The sequence below is a fragment of the Malus sylvestris genome, chromosome 12 (genome assembly GCF_916048215.2).
Source record: "Malus sylvestris chromosome 12, drMalSylv7.2, whole genome shotgun sequence".
NCBI lineage: Eukaryota > Viridiplantae > Streptophyta > Magnoliopsida > Rosales > Rosaceae > Malus > Malus sylvestris.
Window position 1 is genome coordinate 28,386,897 of NC_062271.1, and position 17,201 is coordinate 28,404,097.

At 38.9% G+C, this 17,201-nt stretch overlaps 2 protein-coding genes across 3 annotated transcripts in view; both read left to right on the plus strand.

Annotated features, from left to right (window-relative positions):
- The window catches only part of LOC126594459 (ankyrin repeat-containing protein BDA1-like), a 152,002-nt gene extending 140,003 nt beyond the window's left edge, over positions 1–11,999 (plus strand). Inside the window, exons 1-2 of one of the 2 annotated variants that reach the window (XM_050260791.1) lie at positions 4,300–4,946; positions 10,626–11,999. In XM_050260791.1, coding sequence (XP_050116748.1) covers positions 4,329–4,946; positions 10,626–11,639 — 1,632 coding nt within the window. In that variant the 5' untranslated portion in view covers positions 4,300–4,328 and the 3' untranslated portion in view covers positions 11,640–11,999. Of the gene's footprint in view, positions 1–4,299; positions 4,947–10,625 lie in introns of those variants that run through there. The other variant, XM_050260790.1, reaches the window with a different exon arrangement.
- LOC126594470 (ankyrin repeat-containing protein NPR4-like) overlaps positions 1–17,201 on the plus strand; it is a 93,279-nt gene that overhangs the window by 16,966 nt on the left and 59,112 nt on the right. The window lies entirely within an intron of this gene.

The following is a 17,201-nucleotide window of genomic DNA, read 5'->3' on the forward strand; positions in this document are numbered from 1 at the left end:
GTCATATCATTCTTCATCACAGAATCCCCAACGGTAAGAGGACCAGTAGGGGAGACGAAGGATGGGCGCCATATGTTGTCTGGAGAAGGCGGGGCTGCCTCTTCAACAAGGTTCAAGTCAAAACGACGGTCGGAGGGGCCAGACATTTTCAAAGGTGTTGAAGAGAGAAGAGGTCGGACAAATCAAGATCTTAGAAGTGCAAGAATGAAGCTTCTACTGGTGGAGATTCAAGTGTGCTTTGGAACTTAATGTCAGCCCTTATAAAAATCTGCACTCGACGGAGCTTCAGAAATCGAAGAGGCGCCTGCTCAGAAATCGAAGAGGCGTTTGCTTTCTCAAAAGCTGGGCTGCTTAGAGATCACGAGGGTTGATCTCAGAAATCTAAGAGGCGTTTGCTTTCTCAAAAGTTGGGCTGCTCAAAGACCACGAAGGCTGGTCTCAGAAATTGAAGAGGCGCTCGCTTTCTCAAAAGCTGGGCTCCCCAGAGACCACGAGGGCCGATCTCAGAAATCGAAGAGGCACCTACTTTTCCAGCCTTGTCAGCACCTGTCACGCGCACACTCAGCTTTGCGGAAATTATGGGCATTCTGTCGAAGACTTCTGGGGAAGTAGAAAACACATGAATCTGACTGTTCAATCACCCACTTCCCACACGCAACAATAGCTCATGGGTACCACAGAAAACTTTGCCAAAGTTCTCTGCCAAAGTCGAGCACGTGAAGCTTGCAGCTCCCACTACATCGCTCTGACCAAGAAGGGTAAAAGAATAGCAAAGAAACAGCACTAACAAAGTTTAGACCCATAAATTTTGAAGGTCTAGCTACCATATTATTACCCACAAGGGTAAAGGAACAGTACCACTGCTGGATAATTGGACAGTCCCTGTGTGTCAACCTCTGTGCTTCGTGGCAAGGTAGACTAGCAAACATGCCCAACCTTTACTCACATTCGAGAAAACACTCCCAATAAGATTGCTTGCTCCAAAATCGAAGAGGCACCGTCCTCCGAATCTCGAGAGCCAGACTCCCAACATGACTACTTTCTTAAAAATCGAAGAGAGGGTAAAGGAACAGTACCATTGCTGGATAATTGGAAAGTCCCTGTGTGTCAACCTCTGTGCTTCGTGGCAAGGTAGACTAGCAAACATGCCCAACCTTTACTCACATTCGAGAAAACACTCCCAACAAGATTGCTTGCTCCAAAATCGAAGAGGCACCGCCCTCCGAATCTCGAGAGCCAGACTCCCAACATGATTACTTTCTAAAAAATCGAAGAGACACTGCTCCCCGAATCTTCGAGAGCCAGACCCCCAGCGTGACTGCTTTCTCAAAAATCGATGAGGCATCGTTCTTCGAATCAATCGAAGAGGCGCTCGCTTTCTCAAAAGCTGGGCTGCTCAGAGACCACGAGGGCCGATCTCAGAAATCGAAGAGGCACCTACTTTTCTAGCCTTGTCAGCACCTGTCACACGCACACTCAGCTTTGCAGAAATTATGGGCATTCTGTCGAAGACTTCTGGTGAAGTAGAAAGCACATGAATCTTACTGTTCAATCACCCACTTCCCACACGCAACAATAGCTCATGGGTACCACAGATAACTTTGCCAAAGTTCTCTGCCAAAGTTGAGCACGTGAAGCTTGCAGCTCCCACTACATCGCTCTGACCAAGAAAGGTAAAAGAATAGCAAAGAAACAACACTAACAAAGTTTAGACACATAAATTTTGAAGGTCTAGCTACCATATTATTACCCACAAGGGTAAAGGAACAGTACCACTGCTGGATAATTGGAAACTCCCTGTGTGTCAACCTCTGTGCTTCGTGGCAAGGTAGACTAGCAAACATGCCCAACCTTTACTCACATTCGAGAAAACACTCCCAACAAGATTGCTTGCTCCAAAATCGAAGAGGCACCGTCCTCCGAATCTCGAGAGCCAGACTCCCAACATGACTACTTTCTCAAAATCGAAGAGAGGGTAAAGGAACAGTACCATTGCTGGATAATTGGAAAGTCCCTGTGTATCAACCTTTGTGCTTCGTGGCAAGGTAGACTAGCAAACATGCCCAACCTTTACTCACATTCGAGACAACACTCCCAACAAGATTACTTGCTCCAAAATCGAAGAGGCACCGCCCTCCGAATCTCGAGAGCCAGACTCCCAACATGATTACTTCCTCAAAAATCGAAGAGACACTGCTCTCCGAATCTCGAGAGCCAGACCCCCAGCATGATTGCTTTCTCAAAAATCGAAGAGGCATCGTTCTCCGAATCTCGAGAGCCAGATACCACAGACCACTTTTTCAAAGTGCTCTGACAGAGTTAAAACATGTGAAACTGACAGCTCCCACTACCGTGCTATGACCAAGCAGGGTAAAGGAATAGCATTACTACTTGTTAGGGAGACTCCTATATATGTCAACCTCCATCCCCAACGGACAGGCAGACCTGCAAAAATGCTCAACCCTTCATCATATCTGAGAGGGCACTCCCAACGAAGCCTTTCGAAATATTCAGCTTTCTTTCCCCCCGATAATACCTCTGCAAACAAGCTATACTAGAGCAAGAATATCTCATATCATCAGGGTTAAAAGCAAGAGTATCCCATATCATGCTTTTTCCCTGTCTTTTCCTTTGGCCTTGTTTTTACCTGCAAGACAAGGAGAAAGAGAGCAATCAGTCAGCACTTGGAATCAAGCTTCCAGCCAAGAACTGACTGCCTGGAACCCCTTACCTGATTACTTACCTGGCATTGCTCTCGAGTACTCATCTTCAACATCTTATGTTTCCAGGGAAGATTCTGCATCTGCTTGAGGAACAGATAGGGCAAGTGCGAAGGATACAAGGAAGCATGTGGAGACAAGCGTAACAGCACACGTGCCGATACATCCATTACTCTGTCAAAAGCAAAAGTATCCCATATCAGCAGGGTGGAACGTACTCTAGATTTGATGGACTTGTTTTGACCCTCAAATTCTTCAGTCGGCCTTATACTCTGGAGGAAACCAGAAAACCCTCCAGCTCAGTTCAAGAATAAGCCTGTGGAAAGTTACTTCTTCAAAAGCAAAAGTATCTCATATCATCTCTTCTCATTTTTCTTCTCTTTATCCTTCATGCTGCTGCAAGATGGGGAGAAGGTGAACAATCAGTCGGAGCTCTGATTGCTTACCTTGTCTGTCACCTCTTTCAGCAGACCCCCTAGCTCGGCGACTTGGGGGACTCCTACTACATGGTTTGTATCGCGCTTGACCAAGCCTGAAACTACAAGTAAGCTTCAAGTGAAATTGATACATTACCTTGTGCATCTCCACCAGTTAAAGATACCACCCCTGGATGGAGGAAGAGTACTTCCAGAGAAGATGCCACATCTACCTATGAGACAGATAAGGCAAGTCAAGACGACTCCACACTCCGATACTTAGAAGTTTCGTGATTACGAGATCATTCTCCCACAATATTTCTTAATGTCATTTGTACTAAATCATTCACTTGTACTCACTAAAGGAGAGCTTGAACCTATGTACTTGTGTAAACCCTTCACAATTAATAAGAACTCTTCTATTCCGTGGACGTAGCCAATATGGGTGAACCACGTACATCTTGTGTTTGCTTTCCTATCTCTATCCATTTATATACTTATCCACACTAATGACCGGAGCAATCTAGCGAAGATCACAAAAAGCGACCGTTTTCGCTACCTAGGATCTATCTTGCAAGAGAACGGAGAATTAGATGGAGATCTCAACCATAGAATACGAGCTGGATGGATGAAGTGTTAGAATGCATCCGGCGTGTTGTGTGACCGTCGTAGGCCACTGAAGCTCAAGGGAAAATTTTATAGGACGGCAATAAGGCCAGCGATGTTGTATGGCACAGAATGTTGGGCGGTGAAGCATCAACACGTACACAAAATGGGTGTAGCGGAGATGAGGATGCTTCGTGGGATGTGTGGGCACACGAGAAAGGATAAGATTGGGAATGAGGATATCCGAGGTAAAGTAGGAGTAGCCGAAATTGTAGGAAAGATGAGAGAAAATCGGCTCCGGTGATTTGGACATGTGCAAAGAAGGCCGAATGACGCTCCGGTTCGAAGATGTGACTACGGGACAGAGGTTCAGGGCCGAAGGGGTAGAGGAAGACCTAGGAAAACTTTGGAAGAGACTCTAAGAAAAGACTTAGAGTACTTGGATCTAACGGAGGACATGACACAAAACCGAGCGCAATGGCGTTCTAGGATTCATATAGCCGACCCCACTTAGTGGGAAAAGGCTTTGTTGTTGTTGTTGTTGTTGTTGTTGAAGCAAAGTTCAGGAAGAGAGAAAAAAAAAACAATGGAGATCACACGGCATGATGAAGATGAAGTGTACGAGGCGTCACGAACCGGGAGTGTAGAATCCTTAAACAGGTTGATCGAAAAAGACCCAGACATTCTATGGAGAATATCCCTGCAGACCGGCATAACCGGAACCCCCTTGCATGTTTCGGCTTTGCACGGCCACATTGAGTTTACCAAAGCCCTTTGCACTAACAATCCCAAACTTGCAGAGGGGGTGGACGCCGATAGACGCACGCCCCTGCACTTGGCTTCTGCTAAGGGCCACAACGAGACCGTCGAAGCTTTGTTATCTGTTTACGCTGGTGCGTGCTCGGATTTTGATGAAAATGGAAGAATCCCTCTTCACTATGCAGCCATGAGAGGAGAAGTTGAGGTGCTCCAGAAGTTGATTGATAAAAATCCTGAGTCCATTTATGACAAAGTTAAAAACAGATCGAAAGAAACAGTTTTGCACTTGTGTATTACACACAACCAGTTAGAGTGCTTGAAACTGTTGGTTGATAGACTGTTGGTTGAAAGAGACGACAGAAATGGTGAGTTCCTCAACTCAAGAGCTGGCTGTGATGGTGGTGTGACCATCCTGCACTTAGCTTTGATGCTAAGGCAAATTAAGGTACGTATATATATATTTCCATTTTCTATACTGGATATTCTTAGTTTTTTTACTATATTAATTAATACTAGCAGATGCCCACACTGTGTGAACAATTTTATTTTGTTTTGTTTTTTATTATGAAGTGTAACTAGTTTTTTAAAATTTTAAAAAAAAAATTAGTTACGAAAATTGGTATAATGATGAGCAGTTTTTTTTTTTATTATTTTATTTTATTTGTAAGTTTTTTATTTAACAAATTTTTTTTTTTTTGAGTTTTAAATACATCATGCTATACTAACTTGGATGTGAGTAAAAATAGCAAAATTTATGTTTATGTAATTACTAAATTGCCCAAATTTTTTATTTTAGGTTAATCTCAGTTTATTGACCTGAAATTTCTTAGTTTTTAAAATTTGGTATATCAAGTTTTTTCATCCTAAAGTGTAGTGGGCGAGGCCCATCCTGGAATTTGCAGTCATATATGTGTTGTCCACTTAACATAACGATAGAAGTATGTGGTGTAATGGTTAAGTAGAGTTTGGTTGTACACGAGGTCCATTTTTCGAAACTTGCTGACGCCAATGATTTTAAAACTCCCAATAATAGATGGTCCACAGCCAAAAACCTTCTACCTTTTTTATCAGTTTATATATTCGAGAATAAGATTCAGTTATGTTGAAAGAAATATCTTGTAATATTTTTGAGCTAGTCATAACCTTAAATTTTTACGTTATGTTGAAAGAAATATCTTACAATGTTTTTGAGCTAGTCATAACCTTAATTTTTACTTGAATCTAACATATGAAATCCTTTTTTACCAAAACTTGTAAACAAGCTCTATTTTTATAACATAACCATCTCAATACTAAATTTTATCTCAATTTTAAAGCTCTGACTTTAACTAAAAAGCTAGAAAAATTGACTTTTAATTGTTCTCCAATTAACTATATTACTATATATATATATTTTTTAATTTCTTGCATTTAGTTTAAAGGCCCCTCCTGACATAAATTTCTAACTCCCACACTGCCAAAGTGGTATATGAAATCATAGTTTTAGGACACTTTCATACATCCATTAAGGTTAGTGTTAAATCAACCATTAATTGGTGACGTGGTGCATACGTGGACAATAATTGGACGCCATGTGTCAAAATGCGCCCACGTGGAAATTAAAAAAAAAACCACCATATCCTATCTCTTTTCCCGAAAAGGGATCATCTCTAGATCCCTTCCTCCTAAGACCATCTCCAAAGGAGATGTCAAATATGCCAAATAGGATTAAAAGACATTTAAGTGCTCTCCAAAGGATATGCCATATATGATGTGGCATGTGAGTCATTTGACTCATTGCTTTCTAGCTGCCTTTTTTTACAGCAAACAAAGAATGAGTCAAATATATTTAATGTAATTTTTAATGCATGGATCCCATTAACAACCAATAGAATAAAAACTAAAACTAATTTTGATTATTTTTTAATTGTTAATGTAACTCTAGGCCCAATAAAATAATAAAATAAATATTTGACACATCCATCGGAAAAGAATATAATTTAGCACTTGTATTCAATTTGCCACATCAGCCATCAAATAAAATTTTGACATACTATATTTAACATCTCATTTGGAGATGCTCTATCCACCAAATCAAGGGATCCGAACCATTGAAATTTGATCCAACGGTTGAAGTTATTATAACTTTTAAAGTGAGCCCATTTTTGTAACCGTTAAATCAAATTTCAACAGCACAGATTCCTTGATTTGGTGGATTAGGAGGAAAGGATCTGGAGATGATCCCTTTCCTCTTTCCCCCACCCCTCCACCCCAATCCCAGCCAACCATCCTTCATTCTCTCCTACCTTACCCCCTCCCCTCGTGAGAATCATAGCCACACATCCCTTAATCAACAAACCAAACCTCCAATTTCTCTAATACAAAACCTAGCCATGTCATTGACAGAGCTTCGATTGAAGCTCAAACCTTCACACTTTGGTTTTAAGAAGACAAAACCCAGAAACTTCGAAGCCGATTTGCTAAAACCGTCGTTGCTATGACGGTTCAGGAACTTGGCGCTGTCCAACAGCCTAGCAATGATTGTAACATCCCACATCGCCCAGGGGAGTGGATCTTGTAAGCCTTATATGTATATTCTCATCTCTACCTAGCATGAGGCTTTTTGGGAGCTCATTGGCTTCGGGTTCCATCGGAACTCCAAAGTTAAGCGAGTTCGGGCGAGAGCAATCCTAGGATGGGTGAGCTACTGGGCAGTTCTCGTCTGAGTTCCCAGAAACAAAACCGTGAGGGCGTGGTCGGGGCCCAAAGCGGACAATATCGTGCTATGATAAAGTCGAGCCTGGGATGTGGTCGGGGCCTGGGCACATGTCGAGCCTGGGATGTGGTCGGGGCCTGGGCACATGCTTGATTGGGGCCCAAAGTGGACAATATCGTGCTACGGTGGAGTCGAACCCGGGATGTGGTGGGGGCCAAGGCCGGGATGTGACAACGACCGCTATGGAAATGCAGCGGCGTAGTTCCGGGCTTCGCGCAGACCGCCGACCATCGATCTCACCGCGATCCTGTTCATCTTCGCTGGTCCATGAGGGTTTTAGATCGTGCACGTTTTAGGGAGAGAGGTTTGGGTGAGTGCAGAGGAGAGAATGGAGGAATGGTTGGGTAGGATCAGGGAAGGTAGAAGACGATGGGTTTTTTTTTTTCTACTTTTTATTATTTTTTTAATTTTCATGTGAGCCCCATTGACACATGGTGCCTAGTCATTGTCTACATGGGTGCCACGTCACTAGTTAATGACTGATTTAACAACCTTAACAGATATATGAAAATATTCCTAAATTATGACTTCATGTACCAATTTGAGACGAAAAAAACTTGTTGTACCAAATGTTGAAACCAATAAATTTCAGAGTAGTAAACTGAGATTAACCCTTTTATTTTTGTTTAGTTTTTATAAGTGGGTTAAAATACTAATTTCATAAAGTTTTGGTTGACAACTAGGGTACTATTAATAGGTAGTTTAGGTATGTTCACGTGTAAATTTTCTTTTGTTTGTTCCCCTTTTTATATAGTTTACGGGAATAATCTTAGTTTACTACTCTGAAGTTTTTTAATTTTCAACATTTATTTTTCGTTTCAATTTGATACCTAAAATCATAATTCTATGATACTTTGCCACATCCGTTAAGTTTTTCGTAAGAACCTCTGTTAACTGATGACTTGGCACTCACGTGGATACTGATTGAGCGCTACATGTCAACATGGCACACGTGAATATTAAAAAAATTCAAATAATAAAAAAACTAAAATAAAAAAAAATAAAAAAACTAAATGGGTGTAGTCAATTTGCATTTCAAATGATTTTAATGAATTTTTTTAAGTAACAGATTTCAAATGATTTTAATAGATTCTACAATTCCATATGGATTTTGATAAATTATTATGAATTTCTATTATAGATTTTTATGGATTTATATGGATTTCTTTCATGTATTTCTTAGGATTTCTTTTTTTACTCCTACAATATAAATTTTTTTCTCAGTGCACAATTTGAAAAAGACATAAACATATATATATATATATATATATGGAAATATAAACCAATCAAATATGTCTTTTTTTTCCCTTTCTCATTTGAATTGTGATTTCTTTACGAAAAATAATTTTAACTAACCAAAACAAGTAATGCTTCTTAAATCAAATGTCTCAAAATTAATCATTTTTCCTCAACAATTGATTAGTTCGTAATGTTTTGTTCAGTCTAAGTACAACTACCAATATAAATACGAATATGAATAGGCTTTGGATGATGCTTGCACCCTTACACTATGAATAAGCCATAGGAGGAGGGACTGTTATAGATGGCTGTGGCGAATAAGGTCGTAGACTCGTAGGCACCAACTAACATTAACTGACGTGGGACCGACCAATTACTCCTCGCTTTGCACACCATTCCAATCCCCAAACCAAAAACTCTCTCTCTCTCTCTCTCTCTCCACACACTCTTCTCCCTCCACTTCCTCCGCTCTTTCCAACACTCCTCGTATCGTATCCGATTCCGTCCCCCCCCCCTAATCCCCCTTCCCAATTTCTCACTCCTCTCTTCCCCTCTCTCTATCTCCTAAAATCCCTAATTTCCATTCGGTTCGATATCTTTCCATCAAATTCGCCTAAAAGATCAATCTTTCGTGTATGATTTCTGTCTGGGTCTGGTTTTTGAGCTCTGACGCTTCCGATATTGGCGTAACAATGGCGGAGAGCAATAGCGCAAGGGTTTGGAGTTAGGATATCGATCTTTGCGGTGGTTGAAAATGCTACCTTGGGGTGGATTGAGCTGTTGTCTGAGAGTGGAAGTTATTCTTTGTACAACGACAAGCTTTTATTATGTATTTTTTTATTTTTTTTCTTTTGTCATTATCATTAAATAAAGTTAATAGATGATTTTTGGTTAAAACTCAAAGTTTTGAAGTTCTTTTCATTAATTTTTCTTTTTTTTTAAAATCTTATTTGACTACACCATAATTTTAAAATCTTTTAAAATGTTTTAAAATTCGGACTAAAGATTATCTTACATCCTCTTTTCATCCCTTTCTATATATTCCTTTCACATTCTCTATTTTATTTATTTCTCTTTACAAAAAATTAATATAAGATGTTATTGTGGATTATCCGTGATCGTTCATATAGGAGAGGAGTTAAGGGAAAGAAAAAAAGAAGGATTAGAATCCCTACTCCTTAAAATCCTCATTTTACTACACCCCCATAAGTTATCTGATAAACATTGAGGAGGAATCGCAGATGACCAAATTCGAGCCTCTATCTCCCTCCCTTCGACTGCACATGGGGCAGCGGTAGAATGAATCCACTCCTTTTTGTGCTGCATATGGGTTTCCGTTCCCCAGATCTGCAGCTCACTCCCTTCCCTTACCTCCCTTTCAACCGGAATAAAAGAGAATTCCGTCCATCTGCATCTCAAAAAGTTGCAAGAAGTATTAGCAGCAGAACTGTTGGCGGTCATCGATTTGGCATCTTCCGCTATCACCAACTTCGAATCCGAAGACAACCCATCGTAGCCAAAGCCTAATCCGAAAACCCCAGTTGGCTGGCCGGCCGACGGAAAGCTTAGTCTCGAATGGGTTAGGAACCTCAGGTTTGTTTTTTATTGGGCATCTAGAAATCTGGACCCGACCCAATTGCCCGACGTGTTTCCCATAGAGGTTGTCGATAGCTTGATCCTCTGCACATCCAAGATCCCAAACGTCGATCAGCTAGGCCTGGAATCTACCGTGGTGGTCGTCGGAGACCTTCATGGTCAGCTGCACGACTTCCTTCTTCTTTTAAATGATCTTCACCCTTTTAGGTTTTTAGTTTTTTTTTTATTTTTTTTATAACCATCTGGGCCCATATTGATACGTGACGTGCAGTTATTGTTCACATGAGAATCACATCATCAGTTAACGAAACTTTTGACGAAAAACTTAACGGATTTGTAAAACTGTTCTAGAATTATAACTTTAATTAAGTACTAAACTAAGACGAAAAAAAATTAGACATATCAAAGGTAGAAAATCAAGAAAATTAAAAGTAGTAAATTGAGATTAACCCAAATTTATGTGTACTTTCTTTTGTTTGCTCCCCTTAGGAGCATAATATCCACCAAATTAATAGTGTTGTGTATTATTTACAGACTATACGTTACCTGCTTGACGTTGATGCTATAAGAGCAGAAGCAACTGGTGTGAACGGGATGTCTCTGACCATGTTAGATATCTTAGAGTACAGCAGCGTTGCAAGAGATGAGTTTAGCAGAAGCTTAGAAATTCAACAGATTTTGATAGAAAAAGGATTAATCAGAAGGGAAAATAATGAAAATGATAAGCCTAACACACATGTTGCCGCTGCTGCTGTTGTATCACCAAATCCAAGAAGGGTAAAGAAGAAAAAGAAGCCTCACAAACGAGTAGCGTCGTCGGAAAAGGGATCAAAGCCAGCAAGGAGGTGCTGGATAAAATTTATGGAATGGTTGAGATATCCGAGTAATTGGGTGGTGGAGACACGTGGCATGCTGATGGTTGTGGCTACGATGATCTCGACCATGACTTTTCAAACCGCAGTCAACCCACCCGGAGGTGTTTGGCAAGATAATAATACCAACTCTAGTTACCCTACCGATACTTATGTTGGAAACAGTTCTTCAATAACAGTTTGCACTGAAGAGAGTCCATGTGTAGCTGGAACTGCAGTGTTAGGCTACATTTCGCCAGATTACTTCCTCAGTTTCATAACATCCAATATCATCTCGTTCCTTGCTTCTTTGAGTGTCACCCTTTTGCTCGTTAGTGGATTTCCTCTCCACAATCGGTTGTGCATGTGGCTCTTATCGATGTCCATGTGCGTCAGTCTCACATTCTTGGCAGTCACCTACCTAAATGCGTTGTATATGATCGTCCCTGATGACACTGGTTTGTATTCATATACAGATCCTACACCCATTTACGTGACATTCATTTATATTTGGATTGCTTTGCTGGGCATAGTCGGTGTAATACACACTATTCGGTTTCTTATTTGGGTGACGAAGCGGTTGCGGCCCATGTACTACAGGTCAAAATCATGTCTCAAGAACATGATCACCACTGGCTCCTTTTCATGTAACGATGCAACGCGTTTTGAAGAGATTGATTCGCCTGCGGTTGTGTAATTACTCCGCCGCGGTCTGTTAGCTTGAGACAATAATTAACTAGGTCAGACACCCTGTACGCATGTAGGAATTTGGGTTTGGGGTAATGAACTTGGTCAATGACGCTTTCTTGATATCCACTGGGTTGGTAATTCAAGGGTGTCGTTTAGTTATGATAAATAATCCATCTGCTATGCAAAGTGGAAGTGTGTGTTGTCATTGATGCAGGATGATAGCTACTTGGAGAAGTAGGAAATAATCTCTCTTAAGATTTAGGAATTAATATTGTAACTTGACTTTGATTGTATTTCTTATTTGTAAAGATCTTTAATTGTCAAGCATACATGCTTGTATATATAATCCTTTGTGGTATGAATAGAATTATCACTAGCAAAAATGCCCACGCTTCGCAGTGGGTTTTGGAATCGTAACCCACAATCTATCAAAGCCACTTCTAAATACTTCAGAAATTAATCAAAGCAACTTAATTCACATGGTATAATAAGTCTTTCAGTTTCATTTTGATTCTATTGGATTTGCATTACGAGCCTATGTACCATCAAAATAGCTAATTTCTAATTCCTAACTATATACAATTTACATGATTTTTTTATGGATTCTACAACGTGCTTGTTTAATTGTCCCTAATGTGTAGTAGTAGATGTTGGTGATGTGGCAAAATGCACCTGCACAAAAATTCAAAACTAAATCCTGATTTGAGATTGTGCTTGTTTAATTTCCAAGTTCTACCTGTTAAATCATGGTGAATCAATATGACAATATCATAAATACCTTTTTTAAACCTCTTGGTATTGAAGTCAAGCCGAGTCATCTGTGACGCTGCATAAAATTCTTGCAATTTCAGCAATCTTAACAAAGCATGTATAAGCATAAATAATAAAGAATTTGGGATCAAAAAAGTTTGTTCACACTTACAGCGAGGCAAGAGCAATTGATGATTCATTTTCGGTTTTGTCACATTTAAAGTGGCACCCAAACCTGATGTTGGAAAAAAATAATTCAACATTACATTAGAATCGGTTTTAATAAATATGTATGTTACAGGTAAGATTATTAGGTAGCTCTACGTTGAATAATTAGAATCGGTTTTAAGTCAACTAATATTCTATTTGACTTGTATTCAACTGTATGAAAGTGAAAGTACTGTAAGTCAACATAGATAACTGAACGATTTTCTCACCGTATCATTAAGTAATATGCTTAGAAAACCACCAATTCGATCATGAGATCCGATTACTTTGGGTCTCAAAATCTTCATATTTGGACTCTAATCTTCTTGTTCTACTGAAAAGGTTTCAAATAGTGAATTGCAAATGTAAGATGTACATTGTTAGTATATAAATATGTGCATGTATGTATCGAAATTAAAGTTTGTTCTAATTTACAGTGAAGCCAATATTGTCAAATCCAAAAACAGCAACCAAAGATCCTTTTTTTCAATTTTCCTATATTTAAAGTGGCACCCAACCTGATGTTTGGATAATTAGAATCGTTTCTAGTTCAACTAATATTCTATTTCATTGCATCATACGCAAGTGAAAGTATTATAACTGAATATAGATAGTATAATGAAAGGATTTTCTGACCATTCAAGCAAAGCAATATGCACTGGAAACCACCAAATTGATTACGAGATCCATTTACTTTGGGTTTCCAACTTCATCGCACTCGGTTTCTAATCTACTTGTTCGAGTAAAAAGATTCCAAATGGTGGATAGAAATATGCTCATTGTATTGCAAACGTGAAAGTAAAATATACATATTGTTAGTATATAAAAGTGTGCTTATGAGTATCGAAATTAAAGTTTGTCCAAACTTACAGCGAGGCCAACAGCAACTGAATATCCTTTTTTCAATCTCCTACGTTTAAGTAGTATCCAAACCTAATTTTGGAAAAGAAAATATTCAACATTACATTAGCTTCAGATACATAAGTCAAGATAGTAATGTTCTTTAGTTTTGGATTGAACTAAATGTTCGTAATGAAGAAAAAATTGTCTACCTTGTACTTATATTTCTACAAAACGAAAGGATTGTAACAAATATTTAAGTTAAAGGTGGGATTATTAAGTATTTACGTGTTGGATTATTAGGACCTACTCAAAGTCGACTAATATTAAGTTGGATTAAATTGTATGAAAGGGAAACTACTATAACTGAATTTAAGTAATATAATAAAACAAATGTAACCTATCAGTAATAGAACAACACAATTATAAGTTAATAGAAAAACTGTAAGCGAAAAAGATGACATACTTACCCTGCTTCTCTGAAAGAAGGCTTGACCAACCCTATCCATCTGATTAAAATTTTCAAATTCAATCTCATCTACAGTTGCTTCAGCTGTATTCATATTGCTGCAGGATGCGTAATCTTTTTTTTTTTTTGGGCTTCAGAAATTTTTTTAAGGCCATCTATATCTGAAGCGTGAGAATCGCACTCTTGTTGCATCACAAAACTGTTTGGCAAATGTAAGGCTTTCAGGTAACATACGCTCATCATCAACAACAACAACAACAAAGCCTTTTCCCACTAAGTGGGGTCGGCTATATGAATCCTAGAACGCCATTGCGCTCGGTTTTGTGTCATGTCCTCCGTTAGATCCAAGTACTCTAAGTCTTTTCTTAGAGTCTCTTCCAAAGTTGTCCTAGGTCTTCCTCTACCCCTTCGGCCCTGAACCTCTGTCCCGTAGTCACATCTTCGAACCGGAGCGTCAGTCGGCCTTCTTTGCACATGTTCAAAATCACCGGAGCCGATTTTCTCTCATATTTCCTACAATTTCGGCTACTCCTACTTTACCTCGGATATCCTCATTCCCAATCTTATCCTTTCTCGTGTGCCCACACATCCCACGAAGCATCCTCATCTCCGCTACACCCATTTTGTGTACGTGTTGATGCTTCACCACCCAACATTCTGTGCCATACAACATCGCTAGCCTTATTGCCGTCCTATAAAATTTTCCCTTGAGCTTCAGTGGCCTACGACGGTCACACAACACGCCGGATGCACTCTTTCCATCCAGCTCGTATTCTATGGTTGAGATCTCCATCTAATTCTCCGTTCTCTTGCAAGATAGATCCTAGGTAGCGAAAACGATCGCTTTTTGTGATCTTCGCTAGATTGCTCTGGTCATTAGTGTGGATAAGTATATAAATGAATAGAGATAGGAAAGCAAACACAAGATGTACGTGGTTCACCCAGATTGGCTACGTCCACGGAATAGAAGAGTTCTCATTAATTGTGAAGGGTTTACACAAGTACATAGGTTCAAGCTCTCATTTAGTGAGTACAAGTGAATGATTTAGTACAAATGACATTAGGAAATATTGTGGGAGAATGATCTCGTAATCACGAAACTTCTAAGTATCGGAGTGTGGTGTCGTCTTGACTTGCCTTATCTGTCTCATAGGTAGATGTGGCATCTTCTCTGGAAGTACTCTTCCTCCATCCAGGGGTGGTATCTTTAACTGGTGGAGATGCACAAGGTAATGTATCAATTTCACTTGAAGCTTACTTGTAGTTTCAGGCTTGGTCAAGCGCGATACAAACCATGTAGTAGGAGTCCCCCAAGAAATTTCGGTAAACATTTCAATTCCAATTGGAGTGCGAAAATTACTATCATTTTGTAGCATCTGATTCCTTTTGTTATTCCTAGTTCTTTTTTGCATCATGTGTAGAAATTGTAAAATCCAAAGAACAAAGCGATAGCTACACCAGCCAAAAACCGATAGATTGATATCTGAGAAGAAGAAAAAATGAAACACGCATAAAGCAAATTTATTTTCCATCATACCTAAATTGTAATTAAATAAAGCGAATACACAGTATCATATCAGGGTCACATAAGCAAGAACTTTAAAATGCCACAGTATTTAACAAATACCATGCATAGTTTATAAAAAATGAGTATACGACAAACCTGTACAATGCACCTATGAGTTGCTTCTAAAAAGAGATGCACAAAATTTGACAACAGCACCTATCCAACCAAAAAAATAATAATTAATTAATTAAATAACAATTAGGCAAGAACCATAAAATGCAACCCAAAAAATTTGAACCAAATCCACAATCCAAAAGCAAATAAATCACAAAAGCACTGACTAATTTATGCTAGTTATTGATTTGACATACTAATCTGTGGTCATAATTCTGTCACTCGGAATGGTGAAGTCAGTCACCTATCATAAAGGTCTGGAAAATATAAAGATTTTTGCTCTCATTTTTTTCAGTGTTATACCTGCTCTGCATACAAAAGTTAGTTCTGATATAGTTGTTATCATCTCTTCTGTTTCTTTACGATAAAAAAGTTATTTCATTCCAAAACCTTGAAAAACAACCTAAAAGCATCGGTATGACCTCCAATGGAACTGGTACCCTTTGTAATTATGTAGTTGGTATATGATTTACCACCTCAGATTTTGTTTGTTGACATTATGCTCACTTAAGCTCCGGAGACATCCATCAGTCCCAGACTCCCAAACCACATATTTCTAGGTACTTTTAAGGTTTTTAAACCATGCAAATTGAAAATACAAGGGAAAAATAATGAATCTTGGTAAAAACCAAACTCCAAACTGTTTTCGGAACTTCTTCCTCTACACTAATAAGATCAACAGCCTCTAAGATGAACATTTAGAAGCCAGGCAATATTGTTTCCACGTTCTGCAAATATTATCAGTACAATTTAGCACGTTAGTTATATACTTTATCTAACATAATAATGCAACTATCATACCCAAGAAACGTAGAAATTCAAGTTATCTCTATAATTACATTCTCCAATATTTCTCATCTAATTTTCAATCCAAAAAACACATTAAGGTCAGTTACATGACCTTTCAAATGCCACAACTATTTAACAACTACTACGCATAATTCTTGAAAAATGAGTACAAAATTAACCTCTTTTGAAAAAAGAAGGAAGAAAGATGAAAGCTTAAGCCAAGGAATATAACTATGTTGAACTCAATTATATGCCCACTGAGAGGGAAACGCTTCTGCAAGTGAAAAAAACGTATATATATAAAACAGGCCTGTAGCTTTAGCTTAAGGTCGTGCACCATCTAAAAGAGACTCTTGTATCCATTCCAATTATACTCATGTGTACCATATCCCTCTACAATTCCCCACCACCAATCAACCATAACTGGTTTCAAATTATACTCGTGTACCATATCCCTCTACAATCACCCTTGCTGAGTAATGATTCACATACTTCCTCATACTTGTTTATGGGTTCCTATCCAACAAAATTTCGGCTTAGTACCCAAAAACTGTATTAGCTCACGAACCCAGAGGGGTTTATCATATTCGAAGCAAAACCCACATATATTCTGAAGATTCTAGAGTTAAAGAGGAGCAAGGGGGTTCGGTTACGGAACCCAAAACGCCATTTTAATGACCAAATGAATATCTAAACTGAGGTTAACAATTTTCAGCAATAAAAACCATGGCTTTTGATCAAAGTTACATAAATTACAGAACTTTGGGATAAGGATGAATAAAAAGACCAAATTCCAATCAAGAAAAATAAAAAAAATTGTATGTAAATTTAAC